This window comes from Pocillopora verrucosa, chromosome 1 (assembly GCF_036669915.1).
Source record: "Pocillopora verrucosa isolate sample1 chromosome 1, ASM3666991v2, whole genome shotgun sequence".
Lineage (NCBI taxonomy): Eukaryota > Metazoa > Cnidaria > Anthozoa > Scleractinia > Pocilloporidae > Pocillopora > Pocillopora verrucosa.
In genome coordinates this window covers 33,551,982-33,570,056 of record NC_089312.1, presented here as the reverse complement: position 1 = coordinate 33,570,056, position 18,075 = coordinate 33,551,982, and the positions used below count along the sequence as shown (strand labels likewise).

Here is an 18,075-nt window from a genome sequence, read left to right as displayed (position 1 = left end):
TTGAGATCGATGCGTTGAATTTTTGTTCATTTCTTCTTCCAAACAATTCGCAATGAAAAAGAACTTTTACAAAATTTAAGCAATACAATTTGAAATTTGTAATTACTTGTTATCAGGTCAAATAAAAAAGTTCAATTTTTTTTATTAAAGTTCTATTTTGGACTCACGACATTTCACTCGCGACCCGCGACAATTTACCCGCGACCTGTGGCACGCGACAATTAGACATTCTCGACTGTACAAAGGCTTGAAACTATATTAACAACGTTTGTGATCAAGAAACGGCCATGGAATATTCCACAATAGTGCAAATAATCGAGAAGATGATCACGGAAAAGGGATTGCGTGACGCTCGGTAAATGATAGATGACATGTTATCACGTATGGTGTCACGTATCAGACGAAAAAACAGTATAAATTCTCAGTCTGCTTTTTGTACCGGTCTGTATTCTGCAGTCTACATTTTGTACTAATCGGATTGGTATTGGTTGTTTTTGTTCGAGCGAGACTCAAGTCTGGACCGAAATTTTGGAGCTCGAAAAAAAATTTAGTTAGACTATCTTAGCCGCTATGATTGATGTGTGGACTGTATGTTGAAGAGCTCCCAAAGAAAAGCACAGTGATGGAGCAATGATTACTTTATACCAACCGAGGACGAACGCAAATGTGCGGCTCATGCTCTTCCTCCTGGTCGCAGCTTTGGTGTATTAGGACCCAGACTCCCCCTTAAGTGGTGCATGTAACACCTGACTGTAGTTGTTGAGGATCACGAGTCGTAAGCAGAATAAAGCTATCGTTTGAGTTCAATCCGTTGTAATCCTCCGTTGTTTGCCGACTAGATCGGTCACAACATTGGCGACGAGGGTGAAACAAGACACCAAGAAGTCAGCGAGACGAAAAGTTCGCAAGAAACATGGACGATGATGAACGAACATTCGACTGTCATGGGACAAAAAACACGCTTGGTTTGCGATGAAAGCGATGACTGACAGTGTTCGAACGATTTGCAGACGGCAAAGGCTTAATTTTAAATGAAGACAACGCGAACAACAGGCAGGAGACGTGCGTTAATGTATCTTGCGGGTCTCGAAGTTCAAGATATTTTCCTTACCGAACACAGGAGATTTGAAGGATTACCGGAAAGCGGTCGCTGCACTGAACGCATACCTCGCTCTCAAAGTCGACACTAAGTATGCTAGACATTGTTTCAGACAGCTAATTCAAGCACCAGGGGAAACAATCCGATAGTTTGCAACCAGTCTCAGACGAGCATCCAAAGATTGTGACTATGGCGAAGGCACAGATAACCAAATTCGTAATGAAATCCTCTGCAAGTGCACCAGCATGTACATAAAGCGAAAACTCCTGGAAGAACGTCAAGGTATCACTTTAGCTAGAGCGCTTGAAATAGCCGAAAACTGAGAGAAAGTTGACACACAGCTTGCTGCAATGACCATAGAAGAAAAGGGAGAGAATTCAGTTAGTGTAAACCGCATAGAGGGAACAAAAATAGGCCATGGCAAGAGAAACCAGTCACGAGGTACCAAAACCGGCCGTAAGAAAACTTGTCATCGATGTGGTAGAACTGAGCATTTCGGTCGAGATTCCAACTGTCCAGCAAGAGGTCAATCCTGTCATCGATGTGGGCCGGAAGGAAATTTTCAAGAGCATTGAAGACAAAGCAGAAAGGTGAAGAAAAGCAAAAGCAAACCAAAGGCTACAGGAACCTAAGGGAACTGCTGCAAATATGGTTGGTTGCCACCACGAAGAAGAGGAACCAGTGTATGCTTTTACGGTAGGGGAAAAGAATGAGGAGAAAATTGGAGTAAACGTTGGCGGTTGTAAGCTGAACATGATCATAGATTCTGGAGCAAGCACTAACATCATTGACAAGCAAACATGGGAGTGGTTGAAGAAAAACAAAGTGAAGTGCGAATCAGCACGCTCGAGTAGGAAACTCTATGCCTATGCATCCCAGACACCACTTGATGTAATAAGAACATTCTCCTGTGAAGTCTCTGCAGGAAGCAACACTGCTAGTGCTACGTTTTGTGTGATCAATGGTGAAAGAGACCCATTTCTAGGGTAGGACACTGCAACTAGTCTAGGCGTACTGAAAATAGGGATAGGCATCACTGCAGTAAGTGCAAACCCAAATACCATTGGTGAAGTCCTGCAAAAGAAGACCCAATGTTTCCAGCGGCGTTGGAAAGTTGACAGAGACAGAGAGACAGAGCAGTACAACTCCACATCGACCCAGATGTGAAGCCAGTAGCACAGCCGATGCGGAGGACTCCATTAAGCATGAGATCAAAGTTGGAAGAAAAGATTAAGGAACTCATTGAACTAGACATTATTGAACCTGCACAAGGGCCCTCACCATAGGTTAATCCAATCATTGTTGTTCCAAAGTCAGGGGGCGACATACGTCTTTGCATTGACATGCCAAGGGTTAATGAGGCGGAGAGCCAGACACCCAATCCCTACTGTTGATGAGATTACTCAGAGCATAAGTGGCAGCAAGGTATTCTCCAAACTTGACCTTAAGTGGAGATACCACCAACTTGAACTTTCCCCAAAATCACGAGAGATTACTACATTTGCTACAGATACAAGAGACTATTGTTTGGTGTTAACTTTGCTTCCAAACAGTATCATTACGAGATCCAGACGGCAGTTGCGGGTATAGAGGGGCAAGAGAACATTTCAGATGAGATCATCTTACAAGGTAAAGACCAGAAAGAACACGATCTGCAGTTGGAGAAAGCCATTGTGAGATGAAAGGAACGTGGACTGACCCCCATTGCAGAAAAGTGCCAGTTTAGCATGGATAAGCTCACATTCTTTGGCATGGTATTGTCCGGGAACGGGCTCAGCTGCACAGAAGAAAAGGTTAAAGCCGTGAAAGAGGCGCGAGAACCTCGAACAGTATCGGAAACCCGAAGTTTTCTCGGGCTTGTAAACTACTGTGGCCGCTTCATACCCGACCTGGCAACGGTCTCTGAGCCCTTACGTTGCCTGACAAAGTCAATTGGCTCGTGCTGAGACTTTGGGATACTTAGACAAAGATGCCCCAACCCTTGTAATTGCTGATGCCAGCCCAGTTGGACTGGGAGCGGTACTCACCCAAAAGCAGAGGAATGGTGACAGAAACCGAGAGAAGATATTCGCAGACAGAGAAAGAGGCGCTGGCGCTCGTATGGGCCTGCGAAAAGTTCCATCCCAATGTGTATGGTGTGCCATTTGATCTTGTTACAATTCACAAGCCGCCGGAAGTTATCTACGGCTGAAGGTCAAAACCCTGTGCACGCATTGAAAGATGGGTGCTACGAATGCAGCCATACAAATTCAAGGTGATGTATGAGCCTGGACCGAGTGACATTGCTGACCTCCTCTCAAGGCTAGTGGGAAATCTCAAAACCACCAGCAGTCACTTAGCTGAAGCTGAAGAATATGTCAGATTTGTAGCCATAAATGCGACCCCCTGTGTTATGACTGCACGAGAAGTGGAAAAGGCCTCAGCAATCGATGAGGAACTCTGTGCTGTCAAGGAATGCTTAAACAGAAAACTGTGGAATCAGCTAGCTCACAAGAGATACCTCCCATGTAGTAGTGAACTGTGCAACATGGAATAGTTGATATTAAGAGGGACAAGAATCGTTATCCCGAAGAAACTCAGACCCAGGGTGTTGTCCCTCGCTCACTAAGCTCATCTAGGCATCGTTGGAACCAAACAGAAGTTGCGTAATAAAGTGTGGTGGCCCGGGATGGAAAAGGATGCTGAAAAACACTGCAAAACCTGCTTTGGATGTCAGTTAGTCAGCCGTCCCAGCCCACCAGAGCCTATCAGGAGCACAGCATTGTCGACTGGACCATGGAGAGATTTGACATTTGATTTGCTCAGACCACTCCCCACTGGTGAGTCCATACTGGTCGTCGTGTATTACCATAGTCGCCACCACTACACTACTATAGTCGCTACTACCAGATAGACATCATGAGATCCACAGTTGCCTTTAAAGTCATCTCGAGTCTAGAAGAGATATTTGCAAGACATGGTCTACCTGAGAGCCTGACATCTGACAATGGACCACAGTTCGCAGCAACAGAGTTTACAGAGTACACGGAGCAGCAGGGAATCAGACATCACAGAGTAACAGCAAAATGGCCCCAGGCAAATGGAGAAGTTGAGCGCCAAAATGACTCACTTCTGAAAAGGCTCCAAATCGCACATGCTGAAAAGAAGGACTGGAAGAAAGAGTTGAATGTTTATCTTGCAGCGTAAAGAAGCCTAACTCACTCAACGACTGGTGTAAGCCCATGCCGAGTTGCTCTTCGGACGGAAAATACGTACCAAACTCCCTGAGCTTAGCGATGTATATGTCGAATAAGAAGTGCGTGATAGGGACAATTAACAGAAGAGTAAGAGCAAAGCGTATGCTGACGTGCAGAGAAATGCGAGGTACTCAGAGGTACTCCCTGGAGATCAAGTACTAGTGCAACAAGAGAGGAAAAACAAGCTCACAACCCGTTTTGAACCAAGTCCGTACACTGTGGTAAACAAGCATGGCAAGAGCTTGATCGTACAATCTCCAGGAGGAGCCCAATACTACGCAATGCATCTCATGTAAAGAAACTGCTAGAGAATGGTGATACACATCATAATACACCAAGTATACCGGAAGTGGTGATGACTGGAGAGCCCCATAAGCAGGATAAACTGACCCCGCAGCAGAGTGTGGTGATACCGGAACCAAATGTTGTTGAGCCTGAAGTTCCACTTAGGAGGTCCCAGAGACACAGAGTGGCCCCAAGCTATCTCAAAGACTATTATACTTAAACTCTAGACACTGAAATCTCAGGGACATTGTTGACTTTGTTGTCAGTCCATGTTTATGTTTATTGTACCAATTCTTGGTTTGTTTCTAATTCTACTAAATGTTATTGTTTTCTATCTAAATGGGGAGGGATATGGTGTATTAGGACCCAGACTCTCCTCAGTGGTGCATGTAATGCCCGACTGTAGTTGTTAAGGACCATGAGTCGTGTAGCGGAATAAACCTATCGTTTAAGGTTTAATCCGTTGTAATCCTCCGTTGTTTGCTGACAAGATCGGTCACAATAACAGCGTGGTGTTGAAATGAACCCGCTATGAGCTTCATCGAAATTAATTTTGGCTTTCACTAAGTGGGGAAGGGTTGCATGTGAGACTACTTCCGTTCACGGTCCACAGTGCAACTTCCGTCTATGGAATACAACTTCCGTCCACGGTCTACAACTTCCGCCAACATCTGCTTTACCACAATACCTCCTTCATTGCTTTCAGCATGAAATGAACTATTCATTGCTTTCAGCATGAATGAGCTAAAAATGAGATAAGCTTGTGGCCTATTTATAAGAAACAAATTGGCTGTTCTTGCTATCGATGAACTATTTGGAAAATGTACAAAAATGATTCTTTCAACTCCCATTGTCATCTCGTTAATACGGTCGCCAAAATGAAGCATGCATATGACGGATAAAAACTGAAGTGGTCAACTTTTTGCTTCCAGGAAAAATAAAAACATGCATATCGCTGTCACTATTTCAGACGACACGACTCATATAATGAGTAAAATTCTCCCTCACTTCTACCTCAGTTTTAAAAGGCAATATTGGTCAATATTCAGATCTTTTAATCTCAATGAATGGACACTGAATCCTTAAGTTTCAATGCTGGCGGGTATTCTCACGTTTGACACTCAACTGAAAACATCTCCTCTTACATTTCTCAACGAGGTTGAGAGATAAATTCAATCTTCCAGAAACGAGAGTTCTTAGGCACGTGTCCACTTTAAGGACCAGTTACGCGGCTGGATATCTCTCCGTTAACATGTACATTTTTGCCTGATGAAGTTACATTTTCCATGAGCCGAATAACTGACCAAGATGTCTTTTCCTTCAGATGTAGTCCTTCTGGGGCGGAGAAAATAAAATTTTAAAAGAAGGCGAATTTACCTATCTTAAATATATGCTACGTGTAAGGTAAAGCTGAAGTTAAGAGGCAAAATTAAAACCACATGTATATGGTAAAATTTTTCTTAAGAACTATGTATTTGAGTTGAAACGAGTTTATGGGAATAAGTTAAAGAAAACAATGAAGTCCTATACTTTTTAGCGGAAGTTTTGTGCAAAATCGCCAAATGTGTAACTCACTTTTTCATTTTCCTCTGTGTAACTGCCTGAGTTTAGGTGCAATAAGTTAATAACAACCTATTTCGACTTATGGCCTCAATTTACTACGTTCCTCTATAAAATAACATATTTAATTATGAATAAACAATCCTTTTGCAGGCCACTTCAAACATATAAACAACAAATTTGTCAACGTGTCATGATGATGAGTAGCTTTTGGCTTCGAGAAGCGTCAATGTGTTTAGTACTATCAACTCTTACTGGCGCTTTATGGATCCTTCCATTCGTCAAAGGTGAAACATGCGATTCCAAACTCAAGAGTAAGTAGTGTTAACTTCTTTTAAACGTCCTAGTTAAAGAGCATGTTTATGCCAATTTTTCCTTGTGTGCACATTAAATGAATGTGTGTATGTACAGAAACTGTAAAATGGCTACCAAACAAACAGCTCTTAGGCAGAGGATCTAGAGAATGTAGGTATCTTCATCAAAATGTTTAGCATGTGTAGATAAGAAAGGACGTAGGTAAACTCTTGACTAATCCAGCGTTTAAATGCACGCGCGACGTTTCGGCCTTTTTCAGGTGGAACATAAAAGTTAAAAATTAATATTAAAAGGCTGCATTATAACTTGATTGGAAAAGAGTTTGTAAATTACACTTATTAAATTTATAAGATAGATTTATTAATAATCTCTCTCATCGTCGGATAGGCTGTAAAGAGATTGCATATTATTGATTTTTTTAAATTATCGTTTAATTTCTCCAACCCAGTCAGACCCGTTGTGGACATATCTTCAAGTCCAGAAAACAACAGATTACCCTTTGGTGCCTCCGTTACCCTGACTTGTACAGCGGAGCCCAGAGCACAGGATAAAGGATATCACGATAGATGGGTCAATTATATCGAGTGGTACGATCCACAGAATAAGGAAACTGGAGCTAAGTGCCGGCAGCCTTCAAACATACATGCACACAAACGTAAATTAAGCTGTCCATTAGTGCTTAAAAATCTGACAGTTGATAAATTTGGCTGCTACACCTGCCAAGCTGGCAATGGTTACAGAAACCACTGCACAAGGAAATCATTTGAAATAGTGATTCAAGGTAAGCAAACCAGGCTTATAATACCCTTAATAAACAATTAGTCCACCCGCGCTTGTTGGATATGCGATGATAGTGGAATAGTTGTTGAATCAAAAACGCCCTTGGACATTTATACATTAATCTTGCCAACTTTATTTTGTAAGAACAACGGATTGTTACAATGTACAAGAATGCTTCCGGTGTAGCTCGTCTCCGTGCGCGCACACAGTATAATGACCCATAACCTATAATGGCTAAGTCATGAAAACTTTTGAACTGCATTATCCAGAGATCCAGTTTTTGATAATGCGAAGATGTATGTCGAAGATGTTTCATTCAGGAAAAAGGAGTCTCAAATAATCAGCCCCTCCTGGAATCAGAAACTCCTTTGAATGTATGAACAGGAAAGTCCAATACATAATTCATTGCAAAAGGAAAATTCCGTTGTGTGGCCATTGGCTGACAAGACTCGAAATGTAGAAACAAAGAACGAAATTCTTCACTCAGATAACGATTAAATTTGAATCAGGAGCAATTCGATCGACCTGTCCTGATACACGTCTTATTACTTGATACAGCCGATCCCGTATTGAGCGGCCACTCACTAGGAATGGTGGTGTGACCGCTTAATGTAGATTGACCTCTTAATACAGTTTCCACCGATAGGGGGTATTATAGCAAAAAAAAAAAAAACAAGCAAAAAACCAAAATCATAACATACACAACGCCACTAACGCCACTGTTATAATTGACCACTTTATGTACAGAATCTCGCTCAAAAACACTGTTTACTTCGATTTTGGGAGAGAGACATGGATGAAAAGTTATTTGAAGGATTATTCTTAATTTTATTTGGGTGGTTCGGCTATAAGTGGCCATTAAAAAACGGGTGGAAGGAAATACAAAGAGGCCGTTGGGACTTAGTAAAGGTCGACTGCGACCGCTAAGTAGAGGCAACTGCTTGATACAGGTAAAAATTACAGTGATTACAGGGAAACAAATTGGTACTTTGGCAACTGACAAAAACTAATGCAACCGACTGCTTAACACAGGGGTGGTCGCTGAATACGGTGCTGGCGATACTGAAGCAATATATATTTATTTATATGAATTATGTATTTGGGTTGAAACGAGTGTATGGGAATAGGTGAAAGAAAACAATGAAGTCCTATACTTTTTAGGGGAAGTTTTGTGCAAAATCGCCAAATGTGTAACTCACGTTATCATTTTCCTTTGTGTAACTGCCTGACTTTGTAAATTTAGATACAATAAGTTAATGATTCCAAATATTCTTCGGAAGATGAGAAAAGAATTATTTTGTGAAACAAAAAAAAGGTAATGATAATTATTAGAATGAAAAAAGGAAGACGCTCACACTCAAGGAGGGTTGGCCTGAAATAGTTCTTTCTTAGTACCTGCATATGCAATTTATCTTCTTGTGTGACACAAAAGTGTGATAATGAAAATATCCTCTTCTTCTGCCGACATTTGCTTATTGAATAAGCTTCCTACCAGATTATATCAGTAATAACAGGGGATATTTATTGCAATGTACGTTTTCCCTACAGGTCCTGCGCCAGAGTTAGTTGGAGTTCTTCGGAACCAAAGCACTGATATAGGAGCCAATGTAACTTTCAAATGCACCGCCACAGGTCTTCCTAAACCAAACATCTCATGGATCAAAAACAATGATTCATTTGCCTTACAATCCAACCCAAGGGTTACATTCATTAACAATCCACATTCATTAACAAACCACAAAACCATGCACAGCCAGTTGTTTATTACAAGAGTGAAGAAAGAAGATTTTGGCAAATATCAATGTGAGGCCAAAAACAGTGGTGGTAAAAATTTGTCGTTGCCAGCTTTCTTAACCCCGAAAGGTACAGGTTAGTCATTAATATGCATTATTGTTTGTTTTCCTTATCATTTCAAAGTTGAAACTCCACGAAGTCTTCTACTGGCATGTCAACTCAGTCTCCCGATGAAATTCCCCCATCACCAAGTAAGCGAGATATTTCCGTAGATTGTAAAAAACTCTCTGTGTCACCAGAGTATCGAGAGCTAGAAAATAAGCAGTGTTTTCTGTAAAATGCAAAATTTAAAATTTGTCATTTCAGTTTCACCCGGTCACTGTACCTCCTCAGTCCTCTTATCACCAAGACTCCCCTTTAGTTCTCTTCAAACCGGGTCTTTTAAGCGGCAAAAAAGCCTTGGGCCCCGACTTCCAATAGAAAGATTACCAATGAGACAATTCATAACGTCCCATTCATTCATATCAATTCTTTCTGTGTCAATTTGCAGATGCTCAGAAACCTACGATCGTTGAAGGTCCAAAGAACCAAAGAGTCATGATTGGTTCCAATGCTACCTTAAGCTGCACTGCTAGGGGTCTCCCAAGGCCAACAATTTACTGGGTAAAAGACAATGCCACATACCCTTCACAGTCTGACCCCAGAGCACGTGTCATTCCTGACGGGCGAACCAATCGCAGCCACCTTTTTATAACGAGAGTAGAGATGGAAGACTATGGAAAATATCAATGCATTGCAAATAATAGCATTGGAAGAAGCCAATCAGGAGTGGCTGTCTTGAATATAGGTTAGATATATATTTTTTTAAATATAAGGGAAGAAAAGCAGGGGAAGAGGGGTCCTTCTTAACTACAAGCGCTGTTGCTAAACACAACCTATTTGTTGCTGCATTTTTTTTTATTATTTACCCACAGCAACTCCTACTCCCACCTCCATGAACGGAAAGCCAGAAAATTCAGCATCTCAAACAACTGTAGTTGCTATTTCATGCACTTTGGTAGCTGCAGTTATTTGTGTAGTCACTTGGTTTTTGTGGAATCGGCGTAAAAACTGTGATAAAGAGGTACATAATGCGTTACGTGGCATCTCCACAGAGGGTGATGATCTCCTATGAGCGCGATGGAAAGGAAAAGAGTCGGTTATAATGATAATAATAATGATAATAATAATAATAACAATAATAATAATAATAATAATAATAACAATAATAATAATAATAAAAATAATAATAATTATAATAATAATAACAACAATAACAATAGTAAGCCTTAAAATTTGGGAAGTTTTTTCGCAATTCTGCATCTTACTCCCTTATCGTCACCTTTACAAGAAGGAAGAATATAGGAGTGAGTGCAGCAGCCACCACGTATCTCACTCCTCTTATTTGTGAGGAAGATCCTGGCCAGAATTATCTTGAAGGGATTCAGGACAACCACAGAGGAAGTTCTACTAGAAAGCCATTGTGCATGGTTTTAGGTCTGGTAGCATCACAACCGACAAGATTTTCGGAAATTACAGGAGAAGGCAATCGAGCAAAATCAACTCTTCTCAACACTCCTTTAACACTCCTTTTTTCATACTTCACCTCATTAACTTCTTGGAGGACTGGCTGCGTTACATACAGTTTCGCATACTTCACCTCATTAATAACAACTTCTTGGAGGACTAGCTGCGTTACATACAGTTTCGCATAATTCACCTCATTAATAACAACTTCTTGGAGGACTAGCTGCGTTACATACAGTTTCGCAAGACCAGACAACAGTATTTTCGGTGGTAACAATAATCCCAAGTATTAGAAAAGTTTAGTAAATGTCCATCAACTTACGACAGCCAATCGTGTTGGGCTGCGTGTAACTTTTCTTGCATACTAAGTAACTTCCTTCGATTTTTTACCAGTTACAGAAACGACTTTCAATTTTCTTACTGTCATACCTTAGTTCCAGAATAACGAAAAAAATATTAGCAAAATAAAAATTGTAAAGAACGGTCTAACGACATTAAAATATAAAATCCTATGAGAACAGCAGAGAAAATTGCCTTTAAAGGTTGTTGCATAACAGTAGGGCAAACAGAAAAATTGGAGAAGAAAGAGCTTACCTAAGGTGCCGCCTTTCCCATAAATTAAAACAGCAACTTAATATAAATTTAGTGCAGAAGTTGTAAAGTGGAAGTTGTTTACAAACTCGGCCACCTATAACCGAATCGCTGAATACAAGTTCCTTGGAGGTGTCAGTCAAGGTATATAAAGAAATGTAGAAACACGGCCGTCTCCTATCATAAATTCCATATACAAGAAACCTAGCTGAATTAAACAAAAACAAGAGAACCCTTTGCGAAAATATTTCCAAAAACTTGACGGAAACAATTTTGCGATCCGTTTTACGATTAATTCACATTAAGAGAAGATGCGAACTAATCTAGGCTTTAAACAGCTGAAAATAAGTGTTCAATAAAGTTAAAGAGCATTTTCTCTTAATAAATGGCCATTAGTGAATGGTTTTTTGTGTAAGTCCTCTGAGTGAGGCGATTCTATAGTAAAAATCCCCGGCCTGACGAGTGATTTCCACGTTAAATTTCACTTGAAAAACCGATATCGTACTCATGGCTTCACGATTCGGGCAATATCACTTCATGCACAGGTGCAATTCCATGGTAAATACCCTTTCTTCGATGGCCAATCAGACCGCGAGTTTACCCTTAGCTATGCGATTCTATAGGAAAATTCATTACCTGACGAGAGAATTCCACGTTAAATTGTACGCGAAAACCGATATAGCACAAATCACGAAGCGATGAGTGCGATACCGGTTTTCAAGTGCAATTTAACGCGGAATTAACGGGCCAGGAAATGGATTTTCCTTGAATCGCATAACTGAATAAAAATAAGAAAAAAAAAAGAGAACAGTAATAATATTGTTTATTTTTATCCTGAGCGCGCGCCCCAGAAAGCCATTTCAAAGTCAACTGTCAAATCTGTCATTGACTTAGCGAATGAGAAGCAAGGTCAATCGTACACATTTGAATTTTCGACAACTTTATTTGTACCTTGCGCTTGTTTTAAGATTTGTTTTCAAACTTTTAAACAAGCTTCACACAATCTTAAGGATAATAGTGGTATTTCACTGAATTTACAAGCCGTATATCTTTAACATCTTTTTTCAAATTTCCAAAGAAGGAATATAATTTACTCCTTTTACCTATTTGGTGGCAAAACTGAAAGAAATGAAGTGTCCAAGCGAAAGCTCTGAAAGTTAAACATCGCGATTAAAGGTATTTATTTCTTCTTCTAAATATATGACAATCGACCCTGTTACTTCTTCCGTTGTCGCCTCTTCGTCTTGTTAGGTTGAACTTTTTCTTGCCATTTTATGGGCCGCGTTCACAGGATTTTCTCGCTTTCTCGTTTTCGCGAGCGAAAGAGGTTTTTTATGCCTCTCCAAGAATTTGTAGTTCATTTCAAAACAGGGAAGAACCTCTGGCTTACTTTGAAAAATGCTTTTGTTTCTTTTTGGCTCTTCAAAAGGTGAAAATGGTTTTGAAAACACTTTAAATGACATTGTAGAAAACTTTGTTACAATTTGACGATAGTTGTTATGTTTACATAGATGCGAAGCAATATCACCTAGCCTAAATACTTCGCTTCGTTGACCAATCAGAATGCGAGATTTTATTCAATTATGCGATTCTACCTTAAATAAATATCTACTGTCTTTAAATTCCCATCACTTGAAGACACAAATTTTAAAAGGACACTACTTTTACTTTTGTCAATTTTATTGTTGAACTGAAGTAATGCTCCATCATCTGCACACATATTGCATGTATTCAGATGATCAGATGACAACTGTATTATGGCCGTCTTGGTTGTAATGGGCATTCACGAAAGTCCCCTATCACTGAAAAAAAGTTTTTGTATTCTTTTCTATTTAATTCTCTGTTTTTTCTTGGCTTTAAAAAAAAACATGAAGTACTGACTTCAAACCAGACAAAGGCTCAATTTCTGAATGTTAGAGGACTTGTCTATCTTGAAGGCGATACAAGGAGGAACCGGTGGGGTTTGAATTAGATGGCATTTTGTTATATATATATCTTTATTATAGTCTATCCTTGCGGTATACTGCTCTGCTCGATGCGTTCGCAGAGCGTGGTATATCTGAAAGTTGAACAAATCAAATAATCAAATCAATATATATATATGTATATCTAATAAAATATTGGGAGAAATAGACCTGGTCCCAGTTGTTCACGATTATCCTACGCGCCAAGAGCGTTTCCCCGTACGCACACAAGCAAAGGTTTTTTTTTTTTTTAACTCGAGTGCATCGGATACTGTTTTACATATTGGATGATAATGACGCTCTACAACTACTTGCCCAACTTTTGGCTCATTAGGAACTTTTCGCTCCAACTTTCAGTTTTGTCATACAACATATACTGAGTCGTATTCTACAAATAAAAAAAATGTCGTTTCGTATGACAGTTTATTTTTGACCAAGTAAAGTGTACATAACTTTCCATCTGACCTCGTGTTGTACGACAACTTCCACTAACATCCTTTATGTGGTATATCAACAAGACATGCAGTAAAACCATAAGGTAAGTTTATTTATTTTCTCTAACAATTTCTTTTTCAAATGATAATTTCTTTTGCAATTTTCAGCCAAGTAAAATAATTTTTGAATAAAGAAATGGAAATACATAAAATATCTATTTCGATCGCGGTATTGTAAACAGCGAAGACGAATACCTATATGCCAAAAAGTTATTTCTCAAAAGGGTTTTCGGAACAATTTGACGATAGTTTTGATGATGTTAGTTAAACAAAATTGTTTGATACAATATGTTTTATTATTATCACACAGCACAAAGTAGAGTACAAATATCCTGCAATATTTTGACGAGCACCTAAGGCTAGTCAAAATACGGCACAACTCGTAAAAATACTCAGAGACACCACACACTAAAACGTCTTATAAGACGTATTCATCAGGCATGATTTATGTTTGCCCAATTGTTTTGAGACAACTGATGAGATCGTAGCTTGTATACTTTTTGGTGGAAAGTATTAGTGGCCATTTTTGTCTTCAATTTATTATTTTGACGTCTTGAATTTTTGCTAACGTTTATTAATAATTGTTTCCTTAATTAACAATGATTAGAGATTTATACAGAGCTAACTTTAATTTGAGGCAATCTTCGTACTTTGTATCTTTATTAATCGCTCATGGGAAACATTTTTATGAAATATTAAGTTGCTCCATTGGTAGATAGGAAGATTGATCTCATTATTTGTTATGGGGGAGTCTACCAGCTGTTTGATTGTCTTTTAATTGAAAAGAACTTTGTAAACACGCCAACCGTAAATTAAATTAATGACAATAGTATTGTAATACATGTATCGTAATGTAGTGTATGCATAATTAGTGTAAGTATAAGTATCAGTAGTGTTAGTAGCAAGTACAATGTAAGTGTAATTAATACTGTAAGTAGTGTAAATGATCGTCTTGTAAATAAAATTGTTTAAAAAAAAAAAAAAAAAAAAAAAAATTTTTGAATTTGAGTTGAAATATGATGTAGCTTTTCTGTTCTCCGCCAGATTATCATTAGGGTGCATTTGCTCGCTTGCATTGGGATGAATGTTTTAGTCTAGTGACTAATAATTAACGTTACAGGTAAAGACTGGGATCCTGTTCACATACGTTTGTCGCGGGTAGGAAACAAATGGACACATTGTTGCTTACGTTTTGACATATCTTATTTTAGTACTGACTATAGGGGAGGTCTGTCATGTTCACCCCTGATTTCGAAATGTCATTTTTAATCGCCATCTAAAGGAAAAAATAGAATGGATCAAAGGACTCTTGGAGTTAGCTCATTCGTGTTATGGCTTAAGTTTGTATTGATATCTTGGACTTATGGAATATAGGTACAATTTAATTCGGTTTATGTTAACTTTCAAGACAGCAAATTATTTCACGATCATTTGCACTATTGTGAAATAGTCCTAGACATCTTTTGTTTTAAACAAAGCGGCCAGTGCATTTGGTTTGTAATGCCTCCTGGTTGTACACAAAGCGGTCACAACCGTTTTTCATCGAATTCAAGCCTTCATATGGTTTGATTTCCACATATTAAGAGTAAATGCCTATAAGAATTCAGCAACCAACGTCCAGAGTGGAAATTTTTTTTTTCACTGATATTTTGCTCATGGATAGGTATTGGTACGTAACTAAACGTGATGTGGTTTGTTTTCAGAGAGGCCGCTTCAATTTGGAGAAAATCGAAAAATATATTTTTACTGTCGGCGACTTCAGAAGAGCGAAATGGGTCGTTCTCAAAATTTTGTTTGCATGCTAAAGGAAGGAAGGGAGATAGAATATTTTCCGATGCGTCAGTTCATAGAGGGTTCTTCTTCTAGTTTGGTGGTAAATATTCAACTTAGCAGTAATATGAACAGCGAACAATAATATTTTAGAACTGCCTTATTCTTAACCGAAAGAAATTTATATTTTAGCTGCAAGTCGCGATTAAAATTTTAGGCATGTGCTACACCTTGGTTTACCCTGAGACTCAAGTCATAAGATCTTTAAACATTTTACTAAAACGTACGTAAAAACTGGCTTGGGTAATTCAGTTTGCCCTTCACACGAACTCTCCAAAGTTGAACAAAATTTGGTTGAAATGTGAGACCTTAGTAGCGGTTTTTGGTGTTTACGACTGCTTGCCACTACTGCCGAAAACTTAACTCGCATGAACTTAACAGATTTGTGTTTAAAAAAAAAAACATTACTGTCTTACCCTTTTCTAGTTGACTTAAAATTTGTCTCGGGCAATTTGCTTCCTGGTTATCCTTGTTTCTTCTTCCCAAAATTATGCTCAACGAACTCGAAGCAGCTAACCTTACTTCACCCAGGAACTTCAGCAGTCGAGCATTTAATAGGAAATATTAGATTCGACAAATCCTTTCTTTTCGATCCAATTTTTACATCTTGTACACTTTAAAAGTTTAAGCTTCCATAAAGTTCAAAATAATTTACAGGTAAACGCTCCAGTCGTCAAGGGCACGTTTGTCTTTAATTATGTTGTAGCGTTGCTGTAGAGTTGCGTGACAGAACAAAATTATTCCCACCTGGAGGGTGTAGAGAAACAACGACGCAAGAAGAGACCTGTTTCCGTTGTTTTCGATTTCCCTTAGAGTGAACATTTTGTAATTCTCTTGCATCCTTTTCTTCAAATTTCGACTGTCCATCAAGCCGTAAGTAATTGTTTTTGGTTTTGTTTTGTTTTGTTTTTAAACAGTGTTCTAGTCTGCGACTGTAGACATGTTCGTAATACCATTTTGAATTAAAAAGGAAAACAAAAGTGGGGTCTTACAAAATTAAAAAATTTTCACAAAATTAAAAACAACGATTGAAAACAATCTCTTGAGTTGATTTTTCTATGAGATTTTTGCCGTGACTTGAAACTTTCTGGCCCGTCAAAATTCAGAACTTGTAAAAAGGCGGTTTCCACTGCTGTCTCTGGCAGTCATCATGGACTTGGCTATAGACGCTGCATCCGCTTTCTGGCCAGTCGTCTCTCCAATACGGAATTTACTTGTCAAGTAATCTTTTTGCTTTTCTGTAAATCTTGTTCGTCGAACATGACTAGACTTCAGGGCCCATCCCATCGGTAAACACGGATGATTTGTGAGGTTTAGACGCTTCTAGCTTGTATCTATGGTATACCACAGAACTGTTCCTGTAGTCTGTCTGCGTAGGTGAGCACTGCTCTGTCAAGAAATGTCTCATTCTCTAAAGCACGTTCGTGTTTTCCAAGATCCAGATGGTGCTGTAAGGAGGAAAATATTTGATACGTTTTCACACATCCTTCCTCCGGACAGGAAATAAGAGGAACAGTCAAGGTGTCACCCACAGGCTCCTCCTCAGTATCTGAACATCTCTGAGAATGAAAAGCTGTGTGAGGCTGAGGTCTGGACTTCTCTTTAATGAAGTGTGCATTTGGCATTCTCTCTCCATCACATTTCACAGGATCTGGAACCTGCACCACCTGCGGAGTATTAAGCTCTGAAAGTCATATGCGTTTACCAGGTCTTATTCCATACGCCTTCCAAACCCTCAGGCTTCCGTCGTTGTATTCATTATTAGAAATCAAACTCACACCTGCCATCTTCATATTCGGAGAGGGTTTTTGGTTTTGCAAGGAGCTGCTTAATGTAACATCGACTCCAGGAACACCCCCTGATAACTGAATAGCGTCTACCATTTCCTTGTAAGTCTCCATGTTAGACCTTTGGCTAAGGTGGACTCTCATGTGCGATTTAAGTGACGCAGCCTTTCTGTCACAAGGCCCTTTACCACCCTGTGGGTCCGAGAAGTCCAGGCGTTTCACGGAAACCCCATGACAGCGACTTGCAAAGCTGGCTCCCATTATAGTAGCTCCACAATGGTAGCAGCCAGCATTGTCCTGCCTATAAAAGACAGATTTCAGTTGAGGCAAGTGTGACTTCAGCTCTCCAATGAAATTTTTCATAATTGACAGCACCGCGCAGCTGTCTTGGTTACAGGTATGGAAAGCGTGTACAAATGTCATCATCTGCAAATCTTTGTTTTGTGCCCGACGAGTAACTACAGTATTGTGCCAGGACATGCCTCTTGCGAACCAATCACTTTGGCTTTCCCTGAACTTTCTTGGTAGAAACTTCATGGCCCAGTCCTGTACAAGAAGCACTGAACTTTCATCGAGACTGACATAAAATGCACTTTTTAAAGAGTACAAACCTGAGCCAACAGCAAGAAAAACTCCAGTTTCTTGTTATACTGCATAGGAGCCCGCTTTGCTTAAACCTCTATCCGCTTTTGGCCTTTTGCAGATATCCTCGCTATGATGAGATAGTATTGAAGGCACTTTGCACTTGTCCGGAACTCGGCGTGTCCATCCAATACCTAGCGATGCTCTATGTGCTGGACATACTGTCATCTGGTCAATATTTTGGGGAGAGAA

General features: G+C 39.5%; 1 protein-coding gene across 2 annotated transcripts; it reads left to right on the top strand.

Moving 5' to 3' along the window:
* Positions 1-6,337: 6,337 nt before the first annotated feature.
* On the top strand, positions 6,338-11,490 carry LOC131772515 (cell adhesion molecule-related/down-regulated by oncogenes-like). 2 transcript variants are annotated; one of them, XM_066167867.1, is made up of 5 exons: positions 6,338-6,494; positions 6,944-7,276; positions 8,824-9,138; positions 9,560-9,856; positions 9,984-11,490. In XM_066167867.1, exons 1-5 carry the CDS (start codon positions 6,374-6,376, stop codon positions 10,181-10,183), a joined length of 1,266 nt encoding a protein of 421 aa, XP_066023964.1. In that variant the 5' UTR covers positions 6,338-6,373; the 3' UTR covers positions 10,184-11,490. The 2 variants fall into 2 exon arrangements, with proteins under 2 accessions (XP_066023964.1, XP_066023963.1); XM_066167866.1 differs by having other exon boundaries at positions 8,824-9,144.
* Positions 11,491-18,075: the final 6,585 nt, after the last annotated feature.

What these genes read in the sequence shown, in the direction of transcription:
- LOC131772515 (XM_066167866.1), top strand. Translation starts at nt 6,374, where the DNA reads ATGATGATGAGTAGCTTTTGGCTTCGAGAAGCGTCAATGTGTTTAGTA. An exon ending in CTTAACCCCGAAAGGTACAG is followed by an intron (nt 9,145 to 9,559) that starts GTTAGTCATTAA and finishes GTCAATTTGCAG; the next exon opens with ATGCTCAGAAACCTACGATC. An exon ending in AGTGGCTGTCTTGAATATAG is followed by an intron (nt 9,857 to 9,983) that starts GTTAGATATATA and finishes ATTTACCCACAG; the next exon opens with CAACTCCTACTCCCACCTCC.